This window comes from Ranitomeya imitator, chromosome 1, assembly GCF_032444005.1.
Source record: "Ranitomeya imitator isolate aRanImi1 chromosome 1, aRanImi1.pri, whole genome shotgun sequence".
NCBI classification, from domain to species: domain Eukaryota; kingdom Metazoa; phylum Chordata; class Amphibia; order Anura; family Dendrobatidae; genus Ranitomeya; species Ranitomeya imitator.
This window is the reverse complement of record NC_091282.1, coordinates 758,501,442-758,517,839: the sequence shown is the minus strand read 5'-3', so window position 1 is coordinate 758,517,839 and position 16,398 is coordinate 758,501,442. Positions and strand designations below refer to the sequence as shown.

At 43.7% G+C, this 16,398-nt stretch overlaps 1 protein-coding gene across 2 annotated transcripts in view; it reads left to right on the top strand.

Moving 5' to 3' along the window:
* POLE2 (DNA polymerase epsilon 2, accessory subunit) overlaps positions 1–16,398 on the top strand; it is a 36,093-nt gene that overhangs the window by 4,213 nt on the left and 15,482 nt on the right. The window contains exons 3-14 of one of the 2 annotated variants that reach the window (XM_069735114.1): positions 6,285–6,385; positions 6,861–6,936; positions 7,652–7,729; positions 8,331–8,424; positions 8,582–8,656; positions 9,038–9,121; positions 9,597–9,653; positions 11,573–11,621; positions 13,082–13,154; positions 13,365–13,537; positions 14,358–14,447; positions 14,928–14,982. In XM_069735114.1, coding sequence (XP_069591215.1) covers positions 6,285–6,385; positions 6,861–6,936; positions 7,652–7,729; positions 8,331–8,424; positions 8,582–8,656; positions 9,038–9,121; positions 9,597–9,653; positions 11,573–11,621; positions 13,082–13,154; positions 13,365–13,537; positions 14,358–14,447; positions 14,928–14,982 — 1,005 coding nt within the window. Of the gene's footprint in view, positions 1–6,284; positions 6,386–6,819; positions 6,937–7,651; positions 7,730–8,330; positions 8,425–8,581; positions 8,657–9,037; positions 9,122–9,596; positions 9,654–11,572; positions 11,622–13,081; positions 13,155–13,364; positions 13,538–14,357; positions 14,448–14,927; positions 14,983–16,398 lie in introns of those variants that run through there. The other variant, XM_069735122.1, reaches the window with a different exon arrangement.

The following is a 16,398-nucleotide window of genomic DNA, read 5'->3' as shown; positions in this document are numbered from 1 at the left end:
GTATATTGCCCAGCCACGTAGTATATTGCCCAGTCACGTAGTATATTGCCCAGTCACGTAGTATATTGCCCAGTCACGTAGTATATTGCCCAGTCACGTAGTATATTGCCCAGTCACGTAGTATATTGCCCAGGCACGTAGTATATTGCCCAGGCACGTAGTATATTGCCCAGGCACGTAGTATATTGCCCAGGCACGTAGTATATTGCCCAGCCACGTAGTATATTGCCCAGCCACGTAGTATATTGCCCAGCCACGTAGTATATTGCCCAGCCACGTAGTATATTGCCCAGCCCACGTACTATATTGCCCAGCCCACGTACTATATTGCCCAGCCCACGTACTATATTGCCCAGCCCACGTACTATATTGCCCAGCCCACGTACTATATTGCCCAGCCCACGTACTATATTGCCCAGCCCACGTACTATATTGCCCAGCCCACGTACTATATTGCCCAGCCCACGTACTATATTGCCCAGCCCACGTACTATATTGCCCAGCCACGTACTATATTGCCCAGCCCACGTAGTATATTGCCTGTGACCGCAACGTCATCACAGGTCCTGCGCTCATACCAACCCTGGGACCGGAAGCTGCCGTGGACTACAAGGGGCCCTCAGAAAGGTGAGTATATTTTTATTTTTTAAAATGTGACAAACCTGGCGGGGCAATATACTACGTGGCTGGGCAATATACTACGTGACTGGCCAATATACTACATGGCTCTTTGCTGTATACTACATCGCTGTGCAATATACTACGTGACTGGGCAATATACTACGTGACTGGCCAATATACTACGTGGCTGGGCAATATACTACGTGACTGGGCAATATACTACGTGGCTCTGTGCTGTATACTACGTCGCTGTGCAATATACTACGTGACTGGGCAATATACTACGTGGCTGGGCAATATACTACGTGACTGGCCAATATAGTACGTGGCTCTGTGCTGTATACTACGTCGCTGTGCAATATACTACGTGACTGGGCAATATACTACGTGGCTGGGCAATATACTACGTGACTGGGCAATATACTACGTGGCTCTGTGCTGTATACTACGTCGCTGTGCAATATACTACGTGACTGGGCAATATACTACGTGGCTAGGCAATATACTACGTGGCTGGCCAATATAGTACGTGGCTGGCCAATATAGTACATGGCTGGCCAATATAGTACATGGCTGGCCAATATAGTACATGGCTGGCCAATATAGTACATGGCTGGCCAATATAGTACATGGCTGGCCAATATAGTACATGGCTGGCCAATATAGTACATGGCTGGCCAATATAGTACGTGGGCTGGCCAATATCCTACGTGGGCTGGCCAATATCCTACGTGGGCTGGCCAATATCCTACGTGGGCTGGCCAATATCCTACGTGGGCTGGCCAATATCCTACGTGGGCTGGCCAATATCCTACGTGGGCTGGCCAATATCCTACGTGGGCTGGCCAATATCCTACGTGGGCTGGCCAATATCCTACGTGGGCTGGCCAATATCCTACGTGGGCTGGCCAATATCCTACGTGGCTGGGCAATATACTACGTGGACATGCATATTCTAGAATTCCCGATGCGTTAGAATCGGGCCACTATATAGTGTGTATATGTATATATATATATACACACACACACACACACACACACACACACACACACACACACACACACACACACACACACACACACACACACACACACACACACACACACACACTATGTGTAGACATTTATCTTAGCTATTCTATTCTAACCTGTCAGTGTGATTTTACTGTACACCGCACTGAATTGCCGGCTTTTCTATAGAACACCGCTGCGTATTTCTCGCAAGTCACACTGCTGGTCCGTGTGTAATCCGTATTTTTCTGGCCCCCATAGCGGCCCTGCGCTTAGTAACCCGATATTTACCCTGGTTACCAGTGAACACATCGCTAGATCGGCGTCACACACGCCGATCCAGCGATGACAGCGGGTGATCAGCGACCAAAAAAAGGTCCTGATCATTCCCCAACCTCCGCTAAATTATTTTTAAATAGAGTGAAGTGGAAAGGAAAAAAGATTCAAAAAATTCAACTTTAGAAAAAAAACTACCATAGGCATAGGTATGGCAGAATATGGCGCATAAAGACTGAATCCCAAAAAAGATCCTAATGAAACTTGGAAGATAACGGTGTTGTACTAATATGAACATATTCCAATAAAAAAAACGGAGCTCAAAACCGTTTTTCCGTTTCCAACCGTGATAACACTGTAGGCATAGGTATGGCAGAAAATGGCGCATAAAGCCTGAATCCCTAAAAAGATCTTAATGAAACTTGGAAGATAATGTTGTTGTACTAATATGAACTAATTCCAATAAAAAAAACGGAGCTCAAAACCGTTTTCCGTTTCCAACCATGATAACACACTAGGCATAGGTATGGCAGAAAATGGCGCATAACGGCTGAATCCCTAAAAAGATCCTAATGAAACCTGGAAGATAACGTTGTTGTACTAATATGAACATATTCCAATAAAAAAAACGGAGCTCAAAACTGTTTTTCCGTTTCCAACCATGATAACACTGTAGGCATAGGTATGGCAGAAAATGGCGCATAACGACTGAATCCCTAAAAAGATCATAATGGAACTTGGAAGATAACGTTGTTGTACTAATATGAACTAATTCCAATAAAAAAAACGGAGCTCAAAACCGTTTTTCCGTTTCCAACCGTGATAACACACTAGGCATAGGTATGGCAGAAAATGGCGCATAACGACTGAATCCCTAAAAAGATCCTAATGAAACTTGGAAGATAACGTTGTTGTACTACTATGAACATATTCCAATAAAAAAAACGGAGCTCAAAACCGTTTTTCCGTTTCCAACCATGATGACACACTAGGCATAGGTATGGCAGAAAATGGCGCATAACGACTGAATCCCTAAAAAGATCCTAATGAAACCTGGAAGATAACGTTGTTGTACTAATATGAACATATTCCAATAAAAAAACGGAGCTTAAAACCGTTTTTCCGTTTCCAACCATGATAACACTGTAGGCATAGGTATGGAAGAATATGGCGCATAAAGACTGAATCCCTAAAAAGATCCTAATGAAACCTGGAAGATAACGTTGTTGTACTAATATGAACTAATTCCAATAAAAAAAACGGAGCTCAAAACCGTTTTTCCGTTTCCAACCATGATAACACAATAGGCATAGGTATGGCAGAAAATGGCGCATAACGACTGAATCCCTAAAAAGATCATAATGGAACTTGGAAGATAACGTTGTTGTACTAATATGAACTAATTCCAATAAAAAAAACGGAGCTCAAAACCGTTTTTCCGTTTCCAACCGTGATAACACACTAGGCATAGGTATGGCAGAAAATGGCGCATAACGACTGAATCCCTAAAAAGATCCTAATGAAACTTGGAAGATAACGTTGTTGTACTACTATGAACATATTCCAATAAAAAAAACGGAGCTCAAAACCGTTTTTCCGTTTCCAACCATGATGACACACTAGGCATAGGTATGGCAGAAAATGGCGCATAACGACTGAATCCCTAAAAAGATCCTAATGAAACCTGGAAGATAACGTTGTTGTACTAATATGAACATATTCCAATAAAAAAACGGAGCTTAAAACCGTTTTTCCGTTTCCAACCATGATAACACTGTAGGCATAGGTATGGAAGAATATGGCGCATAAAGACTGAATCCCTAAAAAGATCCTAATGAAACCTGGAAGATAACGTTGTTGTACTAATATGAACTAATTCCAATAAAAAAAACGGAGCTCAAAACCGTTTTTCCGTTTCCAACCATGATAACACAATAGGCATAGGTATGGCAGAAAATGGCGCATAACGACTGAATCCCTAAAAAGATCCTAATGAAACTTGGAAGATAACGTTGTTGTACTAATATGAACATATTCCAATAAAAAAAACGGAGCTCAAAACCGTTATTCCGTTTCCCAAAAATTTGACCCCTACATTCATGTATTGCAACTTTATGTCAAATAAATACATATGTAAATAAATTGGTTACTCTGCTTCAAATGGAGTGAAGTGGAAAGGAAAACTAAATTAAGAAAATGAAACGGTAAAAAAAAATCTAAAATAGGCAGAGGTGTAGATGAATACGACTAAAATATCTACCATAGGCATAGGTAAATTTGCCACATAGGGTTTTAGTATGCACCAACCTAGAGTGCTCAATATTGGATGCTGTATATAGAGTTCATGTTGTTTGTCCTTTTTTCAATAAAGTTGTAACTTTTTAACAGTATTTGAGATATTTTATGATATTTCTATATCACCTGAAGAATATTGGTTTCTGAGTTGTGATATAGTCCGTTGTTGATACATAATGTCCTGTATGAACATTGCTTCATGTATTTTCCTGCAGCCGCTGGGGGCGGCCATTTTTGTTTTGGTGTCTTATCTGGTGGGTCTGAGGCGTCACCTGCAGCCACATCCAACAGCCCCCTGGGCCTAGGAGCCTGAGGCAGTGGCCCCCGCCAGCTGTGATGGCGGCCCACTCCTGGCTGTCCAGGTCACAGCTGTGGGGGACATTTTTCTTTAGTTCACAGCTGCCCAATTTCCTGTCAGCACGCTCCATGCTCAGCGCTAGCTGCGAGTCTCAGGGCGGTGATCAGCAGCCTGACATTGTACTGCTCTCCGGCTGCTGCTCTGAGCGGTGACAGTATGGCGGGGACTTCTACAGCAGTAACAACAGTACGGCAGCCTGGGATTAGTAGTACGATACCAAGCTGCTATCCTGCACTCCCTGCCACTGTCACTGCAGTGTAGTTATCACCTTACTGAGCTCTGCTATGTAACACCTCATTCAGACATCCCTGCCTGATACAGTCCGCAGAGAAGCGTATCTAATCCCGTCCTGTGTGATACAGCCCGGAGAGCCCGTATCTAATCCCGTCCTGTGTGATACAGCCCGCAGAGAAGCGTATCTAATCCCGTCCTGTGTGATACAGCCCGCAGAGCCACGTATCTAGTCCCGTCCTGTGTGATACAGCCGGCAGAGCCGCGTATCTAGTCCCGTCCTGTGTGAAACAGCCGGCAGAGCCGCGTATCTAATCCCGTCATGTGTGAAACAGCCGGCAGAGCCGCGTATCTAGTCCCGTCCTGTGTGATACAGCCCGCAGAGCCGCGTATCTAATCCCGTCCTGTGTGATACAACCCGCAGAGCCACGTATCTAGTCCCGTCCTGTGTGATACAGCCGGCAGAGCCTCGTATCTAATCCCGTCAGGTGTGATACAGCCCGCAGAGCCAGCGTATCTAGTCCCCTCCTGTATGAAACAGACAGAGCCACGTATCTAATCCCGTCCTGTCTGATACAGCCCGCATAGCCGCGTATCTAGTCCCATCCTGTCTGATACAGCCCGCAGAGCCACGTATCTAATCCCGTCCTGGGTGATACAGCTCACAGAGCCGCGTATCTAGTCCCGTCCTGTGTGATACAGCCCGCAGAGCCATGTATTTAGTCCTGTTCTGTGTGATACTGCCCGCAGAGCCATGTATTTAGTCCCGTCCTGTGTGATACAGCCCGCAGAGCCGCGTATCTAATCCCATCCTGTGTGATACAGCCCGCAGAGCCGCGTATCTAGTCCCGTCCTGTGTGATACAGCCTGCAGAGCCGCGTATCTAATCCCGTCCTGTGTGATACAGCCCGCATAGCCACGTATCTAGTCCCGTCCTGTGTGATACAGCCTGCAGAGCCGCGTATCTAATCCTCTCCTGTGTGATACAGCCTGCAGAGCCGCGTATCTAATCCCGTCCTGTGTGATACAGCCTGCAGAGCCGCGTATCTAATCCCGTCCCGTCTGATACAGCCTGCAGCATTAACAGTAATGGCGCGGCCACATCTCAGTGTCAGGTTGCAGGCACCAGTCTCCACACTGGGAGCCTAAACTTCATCCTCCCTGATCAGAAGGGGAGGAGACATCACGCGTTTGAGCAGACCCCGCCCACTTTTACTGCAGTTGTAATGCAAGCTAACACTACACTAGTTTTTCATGGTTCCCCCTAGTTTGAAATATCAAAACTTTTTAAATTATATTTAATATTTTATACCATTTAAAAAAGTGGTTTTTTTTGTTTTGTTTTTTTAAATACAGCATTAATAGTTTACATTTTTTTTCAGTTGTTTAAAAAAGAATTGATGGCACATTCCCTTTGAAGTAGTACATAGACATACATCTCCTCCTTGCAAAACAATCTGAGGGTGATGAGCAGAGGCGTTCTGTGTTTTAGGGAGGCCAGCCGGTATCTGAGTGACGCGCTGAGGACTGTCAATGAAGTGGAGCTTGAGGATGTCATCGACAGTATCATTGATGCCGTGGAGAAGCAGCCGTGTAAGCGTTCTTTGTCTTTTACTTGTCTTTCCTCAGACCCCACGTGCAAGAATGTGATGGCCGGTGGCTCATGTTGTACTTCCATTGACCTCTGATTTTAGACATTTTATTCTTATGAATCTTGGAGAAAAATAAAATAAATAAAATTGATTATCCTCCGCATAGGCCCCAAAATATACAGCGGCACACAGACTACAGGCCTCTCGAGACCATAGGTCATATTAAATGCTCTCTGTGTTACAACATCCCATGAAGCTCTTTGGATATTTTTGTGAAAAGCATCATTAGAAATCTCGGCAGCAGTATTTTTAGCAAAGAGACTTTCAAAAGGGGACTGTTTACAAGTTTAAGAAAAAGAGTAAAGCATTTGTAACACTTATATGCAGGGAATCCACAAACATTTCTATTATTTTCTAATTTCATGTGTATTTCAGACATCCTTCCTGTGATAATGATGTACTGTACAATATTTTAGTGTCTTCTAACATGATTGAGAAGTCCACGGTGGAGACGGCAGTACAGGAGTGCAGCCGCACTTGTGATGAAACCATGTAAGTTCTATAAGGATTTCTGGGGACAGTGGACCAATCTGTTTCAGAAGCATAATACCTGGTCCTTGGCATTAAAATGGGTGCAGAAAAATCTCTGACTGCGCATTCTCTTGATGGTGACAAAAATAATAATTATTTTTGCCTGCACTGGACTGGTACCATATATGTCCGAACTGGTATACGGACTGGTGCAGCCAATGGAGCCTCCCATCAGAGGTGTGTGTTGAGCAATAGTTCAGATGTTTTCTTCTAGTGGACTGTGCAGAATGATGTGAAGAGTCTCACTGAAAACTAATATTTTATCCATCAGCTATTCCTCTCCATCAATATATACCAGAGATATATTTGTGTGTATATTATTATTATTTATTGTTGTAGCACCATTTATTCCATGGCGCTTTACATGTGAGGAGGGGTATACATAATAAAAACAAGTACAATAATCTTAAACAATACAAGTCATAACTGGTACAGGAGGAGAGAGGACCCTGCCCGCGAGGGCTCACAATCTACAAGGAATATATATACTCAAAGTGTTTGTGTTCTCGAAATACATTTCTGTTGGCGTCTTATCTTTATTGAGAGCAGATTATTGGGCATATAGAAATCAAGCGGCGCCAAATCCTTTTTTCCCCGACATACAATGCACATGATTAATCCACCATTAGTTTTCTGTGACTGCATGTTATGTTGGATTGTCCTTTATCTATTCCAGAGAACACATCTTCAACATTATAGGAGCATTTGACATCCCGCGATTTATCTATAACTCTGAAAGAAAAAAGTTCTTGCCGTGAGTTGATCAGTTATGTTTCTTTTTCTATGTTGTAAGTGTCATTAGTGACTTGAAGGCAACCTGTCATCTGATTCATGGTGCTCAAATCGTGGGCAGCATAAGTCTGAGCCTGACTGCATAATGGCAGCCAGATATATATCGAAAGCAGATCTGTCTGGGAACCATTGGCAGCATGAGACCAGTCCAGCGCCACTGTCGGCTGGCTGTGCCCAGCACTTCTAGAGGTGATTGACTGGTTTCTCACGATGGAGAGATCTGTCAATCAGGAGCCAAATCGCTCTAGTCGAGTCCTGGTGATGGTCCCTGACCAGATCTTCTTACTGTGTTTTCTTGCAGAGGGTGATGTCTTGCTTCAATCGTGCAGCCTAGCTCTGATTCTGTGGTTTGAGCACCATGAGTTATCTGACAGGTTCCCTTTACATATTTTCTTATTTCACAAATTTATATTGTAAAAAAAAAAAGTAATTGCTCTCAGTCATACTCCACCTTGTTTCCTTCTTATTTCTTGTAATAACGCAATAGTTAAGTGTAGATGTGTACACAGCATTTCATTACTTACGTACTACACAAGTCTCCATAACTTTTCCTGTCTCTGCAGAATCAAAATAGCCAATTATCCAGAACCAAATCTGTTTGGAAGTGCAAGAGACAAAGCTGAGTTATTCCGAGAGAGGTACACAATACTGCAGCAGGTGAGACAACGGGGTCTGCGAAATACCATGCTAAAATATGTCTGCCCCATATCTCTGATGGATTGTTATGTCAAATGTGTCTCCAGAATGATAGATTTCCAGCTTTTGAAATGGGGAATAAAAGTAATTAATGAAACGTTCGTTATGTGAATTCCAGAGAACTCACAGACATGAGCTTTTCACACCGCCTGTTATTGGTGCGAACCCTGAGGAGAGCAGAAGCAAATTTCAGGTATGGCAAAAGGAAATATTAGGCCGGGATCACACATGCGAGGAACACGTCCGAGTCTCGCATGTGAAACCCAAGCTCTGGCGCCGGCACTCCGGAGCGGAGCGGGCAGCTCCATGTGTTGCTATGTGGCCGCACGCTCCACTCTGGAGTGCCGGCGCCAGAGCTTGGGTTTCACATGCGAGACTCGGACGTGTTCCTCGCATGTGTGATCCCGGCCTTAGGTTTTGTCTTGAAAGTTATACAAGCCATCTATGTATCTTACTAGGGCAAATGAACATCATGAAGGCCCGTCCGTACTCACAATCTCCTCTGTTTGTCAGAAAGGAGATTAGTTCCCACTCTTCAATTTTTCTTATGTATTTGTGTTTTGGTTTTTTTTAGCTTAAAACTGTGGAAAACCTATTGGGCAGCGCAGCAAAGATGGGAGAGGTGATCGTGCTTGGCATGATAACACAGCTAAAGGAGGTGAGAGGAAAACTAGGTCCTCATTATCCCAGTCATCTAAGGGAGCTCTGGTAGTGGTAATAGTTGCCATCACTTTATGATCTGATCTTTGGGAACTCTCATTGATCCTGAGAATGAGTGGATTTACTGATGTTTTCCATGCACAGCGGTCTTCTTGCCGCATCGCCTGTCTAGTTACCTGCTGCCAGTCTAATTCATGTGAATGGGACTTGTCTGCAGTTTCCTTATATAGCAGATGATCAGGGTGTCACTTTTCAGAAAACGTAATGCTTAATCAGCCCTGCTGACCATTCCTTTTCATTATCTGAGAGTGGGGGGATGTTTAAAGACGTTAAACCCCACTGATACAAAATGGAAGATCCCTATAAGTTGTCTGGACTTCATTGTGCCTCATATTTTATATGTTATTGATGAGTTTTTGTTCTGATTCTAAATTCTAAGTACGGTATTAGCAACCTTTATATTCTATTAATAGGGCAAATATTTCCTGGAGGATCCCACTGGAACAGTTCAACTTGAACTCGGCAAAGCAATATCCTTTATTCATCAATAAATATATATACCGTTATATGAAAAAGTATGGGCATCCCTATTAATCTTAAGCTTAATGTTTTATAAAAATTGTTTTTTTTTTTTGCAACAGCTATTTCAGTTTCATATATCTAATAACTGTTGGACACAGTAATGTTTCTGCCTTGAAATTAGGTTTATTGTACTAACAGAAAATGTGCAATCTGCATTCAAACAAAATTTGACAGGTGCATAAGTATGGGCACCCCACCAGAAAAGTGACATTAATATTTAGTAGATCCTCCTTTTGCAAAAATAACAGCCTCTAGTCGCTTCCTGTAGCTTTAATGAGTTCCTGGATCTTGGATGAAGGTATTTTTGACCATTCCTCTTTACAAACAATTCCAGTTCAGTTAAGTTTTATGGTCCCCGAGCATGGACAGCCCTCTTCAAATGATCCCACAGATGTTCAATGATACTCAGGTCTGGGGACTGGGATGGCCATTCCAGAACAGTGTAATTGTTCCTCTGCATGAATGCCTGATTAGATTTGGAGCGGTGTTTTGGATCATTGTCTTGCTGAAAGACATGTATCAAAATAACTTGTAAGGAGATCCACGTTGCCTAGATGCACCATGTTATAATGAAGGCAATATCCATGGTGCAAACGCATGAAAAAATGAGTCATCTAGACATGAACCCCAATTGCCAATAAATAAAGATACATATGGAGGTGTAGATAGCCAGCCCAGCTGAGGGCACAATCATGTTCAAAGACTAATATATCTATTAGCAGAGTAAGTACGAGACTCAATGTGCCAAAGCTGCAGAAACTCCCATGCTGAAGAGGCATGATACATGCTCAATGCGCTAGTTATATGTCTATATGTGTACTTACCATTTAGCTCTCTTTAATCAATATCTTCAATATTTCTTAGTATGATAAAATAAGGTGCTGTTCACATAGACATCACACTCGGTAATAGTAAGGATTTTCTTTATATTTGTCATCTGTTGACACTGGGGAGTTGGCTCATACAGGGGGATGGCTCTATTTTGGGCCTAAGTGTACCATGTATAGGTCACATGGATGACCAATGTTTTAAATGTTTTTAATGTGTGCTCTATGTGGTTTTCTGTGTCCGTTTATACACTTGTGAATAAAATTTGTTCTTTTTACTTGATCCGTGCCTCCGGTGTTCCCCGATTTTTGGTCTATTTCTTTCTCTTCTTTTTTTAAAGGATTGTCCTTGACTGATCTCACCATTCTTCTCTGCCTTTCTGATGTTTTTCTTGGCCTGCCACTTCTGGCCTTAACAAGAACTGTACCTGTGTTCTTCCATTTCCTTACTATGTTCCTCACAGTGGAAATTGACAGGTTAAATCTCTGAGACAGCTTTTTGTTTCCTTCCCCTGAACAACTATGTTGAATAATCTTTGTTTTCAGATCATTAGACAGTTGTTTTGAGGAGCCCATGATACCACTCTTCAGAGGAGATTCAAACAGGAGAACAACTTGCAAGTGGCCACTTAAGTAGCTTTTCTCATGATTGCATACACCTGGCTATGAAGTTCAAAGCTCAATGAGGTTAGAAAACCAAATAAAGTGCTTTAGTAAGTCAGTAAAAAGTAGGTAGGAGTATTTAAAACAAGAAAATGATAAGGGTGCCCATACTTATGCACCTGTCAAATTTTGTTTGAATGCAGATTGCACATTTTCTGTTAGTACAATAAACCTCATTTCAAGGCAGAAACATTACTGTGTCCAACAGTTATTAGATATATGAAACTGAAATAGCTGTTGCAAAAAAAACTATTTTTATAAAACATTAAGATTAATAGGTGTGCCCAAACTTTTTCATATAACTGTATATTCACTTGTTTTGCATTTTTATTTTCACTCTGAGTATTTCATGAAATATTTCTTTAACATCATTGCACCAGTTCCACAGCGGCTTGTACACAGAATCCTGCTTTGTTCTTGCAGAAGGTAATATTGCAGTTGATAATTCATCTTCATTGCTCTATAGCAGGGGTGGGCAATTAATTTTGCCATGGGGCCGCATGAGAAATTGGGATGGTTCTAGAGGGCAGGACTAATATAATTAACTCATTCTTACCCAATAGTATACATATGTCATATGCTATCTTTTCATAAACAAACAGTATGTTAAACTCCCCCCCTCCCCAGTATGTGATATCCCCCACTTTAGGTAGTATTCTCCATGTAGCCCCCAATATATAGTATCCCTTAATGTAGCCATCCCCTGTAGGTGATCCCCACTGATAGCAATCCTCCCCTGCCCTGCCCTGCCCCACCCCAGTATGTGATATCCCCCACTTTAGGTAGTATTCTCCATGTAGGCCCCAATTATTGTCTCCCTGTGTATTCTGCACCCCTGTGTCTCCCTGTGTATCCTGCACCCGTGTCTCCCTGTGTATTCTGCACCCCTGTGTCTCCCTGTGTATTCTGCACCCCTGTGTCTCCCTGTGTATTCTGCACCCCTGTGTCACCCTGTGTATTCTGCACCCCTGTGTATCCTGCACCCGTGTCACCCTGTGTATCCTGCACCCGTGTATCCTGCACCCCTGTGTCTCTGTGTATCCTGCATCCCCGTGTCGCCCTGGATATCCGGTGGCTGCACTATATGGCAGCCTTCCCTATATAACACAGGCTCTAAGCTGGTACGCCATAACTTGTGTTTCGGGTGATTTAATGGGAGGATCAGGGTTCATAACTGTCGGCCAAAAGATTATTCTTCTTTCCCTCCCCCCAGTATGTGATATCCCCCACTTTAGGTAGTATTCTCCATGTAGGGGGGATTGCTATCAGTGGGGGATCACCTACAAGGGATGGCTACATTAAGGGATACTACATATTGGGGCCCAATATGTAGTATCCCTTAATGTAGCTATCCCTTGTAGGTGATCCCCACTGATAGCAATCCCCCCTGCCCCCCCAGTATGTGATAGTCGCGGCAGCCCCATGTAGTAGCCCCCCTCTCTCACACTCCCCAGCAACACAGGGACCCCCTCTCCCCCCGACCGCGCGGATACTCACCCGAAGGAGACCGCCAGCCAGCAACTTGCACCGCAGCACATCCCGCGCGGTGCTGGAGTGACTGACGTACAGGGCCGGCCAGTGAGCACCGCCCCGCCCACCCACCAGGGTCGCCCTGACTGCCGACGCAAGATCACATGGGGCCCCATATGATCAATGCATCAGACAGCGGGCGGAGTCAGTGGGTATGGCAGGGTGCAGTCAAATGACCAACGCACTCCGGCGGCCATCTTAATCATGGGCTGCTCAGAAGCGGCTGGCCGAGCGGTGCCGGGCCATTTAAAATCATCAGGCGGGCCGGATGCGGCCCACGGGCCGCATCTTGCCCAGGTCTGATCTATAGAGTAACAGTAATATAGTAGTATAACGTGTGTTGTGCCTTTACGCAGGCTGGTATGAAGACAAAGTATTTCACATAAATGCCTTTGGATTTCCTCCCACTGAACCTTCCAACACAACACGGTAACGATACTTTTTTCTTCCTTTGACATCACATTTACCTTTCCCATTGTTTCAGCACCATGTTATCATAGATTACATATTAATTTGTACACCGACGCTCCAGTTCATTGCTGAATAATAATCATATTGGATTCAAAACTTATGTGAAAAATATAGTGAAGCTTTTCAGGTCCAAATAAAAGCCTTTTTCAACCTTTCCTTCATTTTCAGTGCATATTACGGTAATACCAATTTCTTTGGTGGACCATCTGCAACGTCAGTAAAATCGTCAGTCAAGCTGAAACAGTTGGAAGAAGAGAATGAGGACGCCATGTTTGTGTTTTTGTCTGATCTCTGGTTAGATCAGGTCGAAGTGATAGAGAAACTTCATGTAATGTTTTCAGGTATTTTTAAATATCACTTACATTATAGGGGTTAGATAAACCGTGACTACTATTGTCTGGTACTGCGCAATATCCAAACTTTGGATAGATAGATAGATGTGCTAATTCTGGAAGAAATCAGCTGCATTTATTTTTTTTAACAACTTTGGACAGCTACCTATAGAAATGGATCTGTCATTTTAGACCGTCTTGCTGGCTTGGTGCGGAGAGTGGCCATCAAGTTCTGCACTCCCTGTAACTCTTTTCTCGCCTCCTTTAAGACATAGACAGGCTCTCACCAACACTGGGGTGGCAGCCCAGTTGGATGCTGAGAGCAAGTTTGGGCTTTACCTTCACTTTGACGATTGGAGGCATCCTATCTTGTAAATTGGGAATAAAGTTATTGGGGGCCCCATCTCTTTTCTTAGAGAGTTTTGTTGGACTGCATCCTAGTGCACTTTTGTCTGTGTCAAGCTGTCCATTTTTTTTCTTTTAGTGGAAAAATAAAAACTTCAGACTTTCAATAAAAAAATGCATTATCTCATTAAAATTACACTAAAAAGTATATATATATGTGCTACCTGTTGAATTTGTTTGAGTTGCAGCTTGCAGTCCAAATGAATGAAGCTGTTGTGTGAAAGGTCTGTATGTAGCCCATGTAAGGGCTGTCATTTACACATCATTTCCAACAGATACCTCAACCTATAAAAAGTCTCTCTAAATAAATATTTATGCTATTCTCCCCATTGGAATTTTTTTGTTTTCTAATAGGCACCTTGCCTACAAAAGTTATAATAGCAAATGTTTAGCACTAGTAATAAAGAACATTTTTATTTTTTAGGCTACTCAACAGCTCCTCCAACTTGCTTCATCTTCTGCGGCAATTTCTCTTCTGCACCGTATGGGAAAAATCAAAATCAGTCACTGAAAGGTACAGTTATGGGCATAAGAACACAGAGGAGAAAATTACAGGCGTGGAAGAGCTCACACATCGTTATAGTTTTGCGATTGTCCTGTCGGCTACATTGAGTATGTCATGTCTGATAGATGAGCTTTGTATCTCTGGGTCCCATATCTATCTTACGAATAAGGCACTGTAGTAGTGGTGTCAGAAATGACGTACTGACCATGATTGCATGGCTCAGTGATGAGCCCTAAAAGTTTGTGCACAAGCACTTGGCCATGGAATTGAATGAAAGAAGCGAATTATGGCTATGATCATAAACCTAATGAGAGGAGAATAGTGTGTGATAGACAGGATCTCTTGTAGCCAGTGCTGTGGAGTCTGAGTCAGGGAAATTGAGGATTCGGAGCTTTGGCTGACCGACTCCACAGCCCCGCTTGTTGCCACGTTATGATTATCTGTAGCCAAGATTGTTACTCCCTCTAAATTTCTTCTTCTGAATTGTAGAGTCTTTGAAGAATCTGGCAGATGTGATATGTGAGTACCCAAGTATACACAAAAGGTAAGGATGCCATGTTTGCATCATACTTGCTATGCAGTTTCTTCAGCTTATTTTACCACTATATGAGCACTTGAAGGGAGTATTCCCACGATGTAAAGTAAATATTGCTAGTTTATTCCGTCCGCTCATGACTGGTGATGGTCCGATTTTTGGGACAGTCACCGATCCTGAGATTGATAAAGGACTCTGTACTGGAGTAACACTGTATCCCTTTTTAAAAAGTTAAACTTAATGAGCTCAGGATAGTATAAGAAATATTAAAGAAATAATAACTTCCCAGACTGACACTGCTACTTTGTAGTCAGTACTGTGTCTCCCACCAGTCTGTTATCAGCATTCAGTCTAAAGGCCCCGTCACACATAGCGAGATCGCTGCTGAGTCACAAGTTTTGTGACACAACAGCGATCTCAGTAGCGATCTCGCTATGTGTGACACGTAGCAGCGATCAGGCCCCTGCTGTGAGATCGCTGGTCGTGTCGGAATGGCCTGGGCCATTTTTTGATTGTTGAGGTCCCGCTGACATCGCTGAATCGGCGTGTGTGACGCCGATTCAGCGATGTCTTCGCTGGTAACCAGGGTAAACATCGGGTTACTAAGCGCAGGGCCGCGCTTAGTAACCCGATGTTTACCCTGGTTACCATCGTTAAAGTAAAAAAAACAAACGCTACATACTTACCTACCGCTGTCTGTCCCCGGCGCTGGGCTTCTCTGCTCTGGCTGTGAGCGGCGGGCAGCCGGAAAGCAGAGCGGTGACGTCACCGCTCTGCTTTCCGGCCGCTGTGCTCACAGCCAGAGCAGAGAAGCCCAGCGCCGGGGACAGACAGCGGTAGGTAAGTATGTAGCGTTTGTTTTTTTTACTTTAACGATGGTAACCAGGGTAAACATCGGGTTACTAAGCGCGGCCCTGCGCTTAGTAACCGATGTTTACCTTGGTTACCCGGGGACTTCGGCATCGTTGAAGACAGTTTCAACGATGCCGAAGTCTTTCCCCTGATCGTTGGTCGCTGGAGAGAGCTGTCTGTGTGACAGCTCTCCAGCGACCAAACAGCGACGTTGCAGCGATCCGGATCGTTGTCGGTATCGCTGCAGCGTCGCTAAAGTGTGACGGTACCTTAAGAGGCAAACGGGAATGAGGAGTCCACGGATCAGCTGCAGCGGTCACATAGTCTGCTTTTACAAATTGACCCTCCCCCCCCCCCCCCCACACACACACACCGAGTGTTGATGCAGGAAGACTTGGGATCAAAGTTGCAGGTGCTGAGGAGCCGCGACAGTCTGAAGAGAGTATGCATTTTTTTCTTTTCTTACACCACACTTGGGCCTTTTAGGTTTAACTTTTAAAGTAGGTTAAGTAAATGGTTGCCGTGGCAGAGAGTGCCGCTGTGCAGAGATCATTTTGAAGGAGATGCAACGCT